Here is an 8,601-nt window from a genome sequence, read left to right on the forward strand (position 1 = left end):
TGCAGAAATAATTTTTAACGATACGATAGCCTCGATGATTATTATAAAAATTTTCGTTAGGCTTAAAATCGACGAAAATTCAACACGAAGCGACACGCAACGGAGAAAAATTTGAACATCGGACAGGTTAATGTATTTTTTCGTACAAAGTCGGAAACTGGAACAAATCATTAACTGGAAGGACCCCAGTCCCCAATTGATTCCACTTATCGACGCTCTACTGTATATTTAATGCATAGCATTGCCCTTTCTAGTGAAATTCTTAAAATAGAAATCTCAAGGTGCAAAAATTTCACAGTAAAATGAAGTGGTAAATCGATAAGATAAACGGAGATTTCACTAAATAACAAATATTTGTCTGACCAACCATTAATAGTAAAATATCCATTTTATATTTCGTAACTTGAATAAGATATGGAATCGATTCGGTTTATTATTATTAACAACTCTGCTTTTTGCCCATACGTTGATATTATTTAACCTATTCATTTTTACGTAAACAAAACAGTTGTAAACAATATTTTGGGCTTACCATAAACTAGCAAGCAAATATTTAAAACATTCAATCAACTTTCGTAATTATGAAACTCTATAGTTTATAAAATTATAGCTATACGATGTTGAAGTAAATGTAATTCATATTGATTACATTTGGTACATTTTAATTTTACTCTAACAATTTTAACATTAATGGAATTTTACATTATTTTATCCATATTATCGTTACTCTCAAGTATTGATATTAAGTATAGGTTATTCAAATATTACAAGGGAGAGACTTCTATGAAAACTGGACCCTTACCTAGTGTTAAAAACCAGGAAAACTTTACAATGTCATCTTATTGAACAGACACTGTGTGTGTTCAGTGGTTTCATCCACTCTACCACGAGTAGGCAAATTTAAAGGAAAAAGTCCGGAAATTTAATTTCGAAAGTGAAAAGGCACTTCGAAGTTTTTCTTTATTTTTGTAATTTTAAACACGTCAAATAACTAAATTTTAACGGTTTTATTTTATACAGTCTCTTTTAATACCTTAAATAAATGCAGCATTCTATTAATTAATCGAATTTATTTAAATTTCAAATTTTATATTCGAAATACTATTTGAACGATTCGAAGCAGTAACGAATTCGAAAATAAGTTTGATTCGTTGAAAATTTTCCATAATGCGTGGTAATTTAGTTATTTTAACCCTAATATCGATCGTTTTTCAAGTTACGGCTGATGTAGAATCTATGATTGAAACAAGTAATTATAAGTTAAGAAACGTGAATACCATTAAATACAAACCAACTTCTGGTGGTATGTTGGTAATTGTAAAGAGGAGAAGTTACAGATTTCGACTTCAAAAAGATAAATCGAAGTTTCTTGCAACAGCTAAAGTATTTATCTATGTAGACGATAAAATTGAAACATGTACTCTTTCTGACCTACCGGGAACATCAATATACCAAGGAGAATTGGAAGGAAAAAGTGGATCATTAATTATTGGTTATTTCTACGAAAATCAATTTATCGGAATTTTTCAGCATGGTTCTAACACGTATTACTTAGAGCCAAGAAAAGAATATTCCCTTGACGAGAACGATAAACGTGAAATTATGTATGACGTCCAAGACATAGAATTAAGACCATCTTACCCGGATGGGAGGTTAATGTGTGAAGCAAGGAAAAATGTAGGATATCTTCAAATGAAACCTTTCCGAGAAGATTATCGTGTCGATACTAAAATACAGAATTATAATTTGTTCAATAACAACTTACGAATGAGGTGAGTTTGTAATATTTCACTTAAATTTTACTTACAACCAGCTTAAAACATTATTATAACTGTATCATATTTTATATTATTGTTACATCTTTAAATAAGAATATTCCTAGTACTTGAACAATAATATTGTTATATTAAATATGCTGTGTTACTGTATATAATAAATTCAATCTTCTCTTTTGTTCTCTGTATATATGAAAAAGCTATCAGGCAAACATTCTTTTGTATCATTTTCGAATAAATTTAGCAGGAACACGCTTAAAATACGAACGAATATTTTTCATCACTCTCGGTGACTATCTTCAGAATATAAATTTAAGTTCTAGCAATTCGAATACGATTTTTCTTGTTGCGAAAAAAATTCATTTTATTACATTTCTTGGAATTGTTTTTATAAATATTCAGTAAGTGCATCTATTATCAAAATATTATTAAAATTAAGTTTAATGTTTTGTTGGATGTTCTTTGGCTCGAATAGCTGCTTGCAATCGACGAGGTATTGATTCAACAAGCTTGCTAGTTTAGCTCATTCACCTGAAGTGATTTCACTTTACACTCTTTGTATTGCATTGCTTGGTTTTTCCTTCTCTAATAGTGTTTTCATCGTTTTCTAAACGTTTTCTATTGGAGATAAATCGGGTGAATTTTCAGAAGGTTTTTGTAAAAAAGGAGTTACCTTCTCCTTCAATCAGTTTAGCACACGCTTTGTGTTATATCCAGGCACATTATCCTATGATAAATAAATTTATCATCAGGATGTCCCTCTTCAATACTTAGAAATGCACCCTTTTACCATTTTCCAGTTAAATTTGATGCTGAGACAAATCTATTGCTATGGAAAATTAGTGTAAGTAAAACAATATTACGAGAAGCAGTAATTTTAGATCGATCAAAACGTTTTCTTCGGGTTTTAATGGCTTCTCCATCCTCTCTAATTCTTTTTAAGCATTTACTTTTTATAAATTGTGATCTTAAAATATTAGCAATATCCTTTTGTGTGTTTCCCTCTTTCCAAACTTTATCAATTTAAATCTTTTCTGTGTGAGTTAATTACCTTCCAGATCCTGTTATCACATACAGAAATGATAACAAATGCTTATACAGTCAAATTCCAGACGTTCTAGAACGTTCTATCAATTCAAATGTATCGCGTTGTATCCATTTTTAAGCAAATTCCAAACTTATTAAATAAGGTAGTGTTGCAATTGAATAAATATTAAATATTTTATGTTAAATTATTGATGTGTGAAGATATTTCAATAATCAGATGAAAGACGATGTTTACAGACTTGTTTAACAGTTCATATGCAATAATATTTAGTATAGTAATTGTCAGGACATGCAAAAACATCTCTGTAAAAAAATTCTCCCCAAACTTACAATTTTGATACCCTTGTGCTGCAAGCAACACACATTTTTATTTGTACAAAACACTCATGCCTTATACAGTCCATAGAAGAGAGTCCAATTTGGTCTCCATTCTCTGTTGTGAAAGTAAAATGTTAGAGATAAATAGCGTATTTCAACTGCAATTGTAACTGATCGCAAACTTTGTGAAAATAATTACACTGTACTGTATTATACATTTTCTTCTTTACGTCTTCCGCATGTCTCGAAACGTTACCAAGTGAGATTTGTTGCAATTGATTGTATTTAGACTACTAAATACCGCTCTAACATTGTTAAATAAAAGGTTTTTCAATACGTTCATTGATGCTGAAACTCTTCGTGACTAAGTTTCATAAATTAGTTTATATGCATATTGAAAGTAAAACAAATAAGGAGTTCATTTGTTACACTCAAGAATCACCACAACGTTTAAGAAAGAGAACAACAGGAGTACATAGAACATTTAAAATTAAATTGTTCTACATATATAGGTGCATATTTAATAACTAATATTATAAAGAGTTATATTAAATATAATAACATGAATAACTTATATAGAAACAAAAATTGAAATAAATAGTTGGACAACTGATCTGAAAGAAACATCTGAAATCTGAGCTGATGGTGTTGTGTATATTACGACACCATCAGCTCAGATTTCAGACTTTCAGACTATTTCAGACTATCAACTGATATAATATAAACTATATTACATGAAATTAAAACAGCTTCTGTCAGAAGAAAAAACACACCACACTTGCTAATCCGGCCTCTCAATTATCCGGCTTGCTTCATCCGTTAATAGCTTGTGTGCTGCCGCTACACAAACCCTGTTTTCCTGTTTACTCGAATTTTATTTCTGTGTATATTATTGCATATCATCGAGTCGCATTATTTGCCCATCTGCTTCCAAAAAATCAGAATCAAAGAGAACAATCATGTCATTTATTGCCTTTACGCAGACTTTACACGTATACATTTTCGGTAAGGTACTTCCTTTAATCTGACGCGCAATCACTAAGTCGTTCTTTTTCTTTCAATCCAATTACACGTTCGATATAATTGGATTCGAAGTTGATATGTGGTATTTTCATATTGTTCCAACTAGTGAAAAACCTTTAATAACTGTTAATCAGGATAACGCAGCACTTAAGCTATCATTAGCACATTTACACAGAGGTGTGATATTAAATTCAATGTAAAATATGGTATCATAGCCACCTTAAGTTAGAAAGATGCTATACACCATATAGATGTATCAAATACTATACATATATAGTATACTCCTATAACCCCTAGATACAAATAAAAAATACTATATATACAGGTTTCGTTTAAATTTGAATTTTACGAACTTTTTCGAAAAAAAAAAAACATACACTTATAAGAATAAAGAATCAGCTAAAGATTGCTAAAATGAATGTTTATTTCGAGAATAAAGTACTTATATTTATACAGAACCTCCTACAATTTAAAGAATTCGTATTTCATTAAATAGATTTACATGTATATAATAATATTAGTAATTACAATTAATAGATTTGAAAATAAAACATAGATAAATATAATTTTGATTAGTACGCAGTAAATATAGAAAGTTCAGCTCGTGGCTCTGTTCCTTCGAATTTAGATTAAGCTTGTTAGAATAGATCACAAAAGCCACGAAATTGTGCACTTCTTCGACCTACTAATCACTCTTAAGAACATTATTTCTTATTTTATTTATTTATTTATTTATTATCATTTTCAGACAAGCAAAAATATGCTCGATACAACTTGTAGCAGATCATACATATACCGAATATATGGACTTTAATCGCGCTAAAATCATCGCAGAAATGCTTTTATATATCAAGATTGCGGATCACATATTCAGAAATACTGATTTCGACGAAGACGGTGACAAAGAAGATATCGCATTCAACGTTGAGAAAATAACTATATTCGAAACCAAACATCATTCCCGTAATATTTTCGGAATGGAAACCAAAGATTATAAAGAATTTCTACAAAGCTTGACGAAGTATCACCATCAATATTGCATGCTTATCTGCTTCACTCACAGAGATTTTTGGACACCAACTCAATGCGCAGTTTCCAAAGTCAATAAGATTGGAGGAATCTGTCCTGGCTCGAAACCATTAGAAAAGAACAATAACGTCGGTTTTGTTACCAATATAGAAAATAAAGAAATTATTCCTCGATTTAGAATACCGTTAAATTTAGTACACCAACTGGGACATGCATTCGGTTGTCGAGACGATCCTGAAGGTAACAGATACTGTAGTCCTGGAGATATAAATTTCAAACATGGAAATTACATCATGCATCCGAATATATCCTATGGTGCTTACAGGAATAATTGGCAATTTTCAACCTGCTGCAAAACAACTGTAAAAAACTTCGTGAAGCAATCAAGTAAATTTTCTAAATATTTTACAGTTTAATATTATTTATAAAATGAAGTAATTTTCTATTTATATATGTCGACAATAAATTTAATTTTGTATTAATATTTTTCTAACTAGGAATAAAAACGTGTCTGTTGAGAAGAGAGTTATCGAATTGCGGAAATGGAATCGTAGAAGAAGGAGAATCGTGTGATTGTAATTCTTCAACAGAAAATTGCACAGCTGTTTACAAGTGTTGCAGAATTAATGAATACCCGTCTCAGTGTACACTGAGAAATGGCATGCTTTGTTCACCTAGCAAAGGACAATGCTGTGACGACAATTGCGATATTATAGATTATCGCAAAAGACAACCATGTTTCAGTAACATAGAATGCTTTAATGCTACTACGTTTTGCGATGGAATTTCTTCATTTTGTGCCGGTTTAATGCAACCAGACGGCACGCCTTGCAGACAAAATTCTCGAACCTGTCACAAGGGACAGTGCAAAAGTAACGTTTGTCTGGATCACAATATGAAGCCTTGCCAATGTAAGGGTCGTCATTCGGAATGTCATATTTGTTGTATGAATGAAACGAATACGTGTCGAAGAGCAAAAGACTTACAGTTTTTTCCATCTAAAGACGAAGTTTACGTAAAAATTCCAGGTAGTTCTTGTGGTAATGGATACGGAATATGTTCTAGGTAAGTTCTATTAGGTATAGAAATGATATAATTTTTTAATAATTACAAGATAATTTTGCCGTCAGGCAAAAGTTATCTTGTAATTAATTGATGTATATGATAGTTTTACGATAATTTTGATTTTTTAAATTCTTTAAGACCCTCGATAGGATAAGTATATAGAAGCACAGAGTGTATGACAATAAGATGAATAATCAGTTTAGTCGCATAAAGTAAATTAGTTAAATCAGGATTAATAATTGCATCCATTCTTAAAATAATATTTAAATATGTATCAGTTAAATAATGTTTGTCTCACATTGAACTTTAAAGAGAAAGTATAACTTATTCGCACTTCAATGGTGACGCTATAGATTATGTATATTTGATAAATTATACTACACAAAGAAATTCTGAATAAAATTGAATCATATTAATAAACTGTGTAAATTTTTGTCTATTCTTAAAAATTCAAAAATACGCTGCAAAGTTCAGGAACCATAAAAATCCGCGAGGAAAACAAACGTTTCAGGAGTTAATTTTCCTGCCTCAACTCCACAAATATAACTTACATACAATTAAAAAAACATCCAGTAATAGGTTGCGTAACTTTTCCGGTTGTTATGAGTTTTTATTTTAAAAAATAAGTTTTATATGAATAACTAAAGTAAATAAACTTGCATGTTGCGTAATCTGTTAAGAAAGTTTGTTATAAAAAATTTTCATATATTTAATTACTATAAAATTTCAAAATTTTTTAGTTTTGACGGTAGGGATGAGATTTGTTTAAAAAATGTAAATATTAATAACGAATGAATTCTTCATAAAGTCCTACTCCTTTTGAGATATGACACATCACTGCCCCTCTTTCTCCCCACCTTCTCGACCTTTCACCACCAAACTTTAAAACGAACAATGCCTCTTATACACAAGCTGCAGTGCCGAATTTTGTTACTTAATATTCACCCCATTCTGAGATATTAAACAAAATAGATAACATTTTGATATCTAAAAATTTGTAAAAATATTGCCATTGCAAAATGAAAATTGTAAAATAGAATCATTCAATGCAAAAGTAGAACTATTAGTTTGGGCATGACTCCCTATTTTAGGCCAAGGGGACATATATTTCTAGATGCCCACTGTATATTTATCAATTGTAATCAGTTGTTTGATTACAATTGATAAATTTTCAAAATTTTTTTTCGAAAATTTTAAGCTGAGTATTTTGTAGAGTAGAAATGTTACTTATTACACGTATATTGCTTTTCAGAAATGGATCTTGTATAGGTAAAATTATATGGAAAATGTATAGCATTTGGAATTACTTTACTCCTCTACCGTTCTTACTAATTATTGTTATTGGTATAAGTTGTTTCCAAAGTCATCAACACGAAAGACCGAGTATAGAGGTAATAATGAAAAAGTGTCCATTAAGAAACGAGAAAGGAAAACCCAAAATGAAACGGAAAGTAAAGAAACCTAGAGGGGAAATTACGAAAAAGCATCGTTTAAAAGAGAAGGAAGAAAAACCGGAAATGAAACTGAAAGTAAAAAAGAAACCCAAAAGGAAAATAAATAAGATAAAGAATAATGCCTTAGAACCTAAAGAATGATGTCAATTTCTTGAACGTTACAACATTTGAGTAATACGACAGCCTAAGGGAGTATTGAACACTTGAAATAAATACCCTTTCGCTTTTATATGTAATTGTATTCTATAATGTTTGAGTAATTAAAATAATAGAAGCAACTTGAATTTTCTTTATATCCAGTTGTGCGTTTCTTGAAATCTCAAAAATTACATATTATCATATTTAAATTTATATTTATAAAATAAGTAAACATTTAATAATATATCTGAAAAATAAATAAATATAAAATAAAAAAAAATTTTGGTTAACATTGTTAAAACAAAGCAATTTTTGTTAGTTATCATGCAAATGTAAAATACTACGCAAGTTTGTTATACATCCCGGTAAGTATAAATTACTTAAATTGTTGCAGAAATTTAAATTTCTTAGGAAACAATATTCTGGCTATTTTGTCAGTGCAGTTGAAAGAGAAAGTTTTTGTTTTATAAGTGATTATTTATGTTCAGTTTAATACATTAGAACTGATTTTCAAAGTGGGGATCACGAAAAATATTTCGGGGACGCTGAAAAATTGATGCCAGATCAATTTTTTTTCAAATATTCTATAAATTAACTATGGATTCATGTTTAGAAATAATAGAAATAAAAAATATATAAAATAATTTTTACTTAAATAAATTGCACATATAAATAATAAAAACAATAGGTTAATGTTACCTATGGTTCTAAGATGGCAGCGCTTCCGGTCGCCATCTTGGATTGGTCTGGAG

The 8,601-nt window shown here is 29.8% G+C and overlaps 1 protein-coding gene across 1 annotated transcript; it reads left to right on the forward strand.

The window, feature by feature from the left end:
• Window positions 1–1,101: 1,101 nt before the first annotated feature.
• Window positions 1,102–7,979, forward strand: LOC136985923 (disintegrin and metalloproteinase domain-containing protein 10-like). Its single transcript, XM_067283323.1, has 4 exons — window positions 1,102–1,772; window positions 4,912–5,579; window positions 5,690–6,257; window positions 7,510–7,979. Exons 1-4 carry the CDS (start codon window positions 1,168–1,170, stop codon window positions 7,850–7,852), a joined length of 2,184 nt encoding a protein of 727 aa, XP_067139424.1. The 5' UTR covers window positions 1,102–1,167; the 3' UTR covers window positions 7,853–7,979.
• Window positions 7,980–8,601: the final 622 nt, after the last annotated feature.

This window comes from Centruroides vittatus, unplaced genomic scaffold, assembly GCF_030686945.1.
Source record: "Centruroides vittatus isolate TY-2023 unplaced genomic scaffold, ASM3068694v2 contig_983, whole genome shotgun sequence".
NCBI lineage: Eukaryota > Metazoa > Arthropoda > Arachnida > Scorpiones > Buthidae > Centruroides > Centruroides vittatus.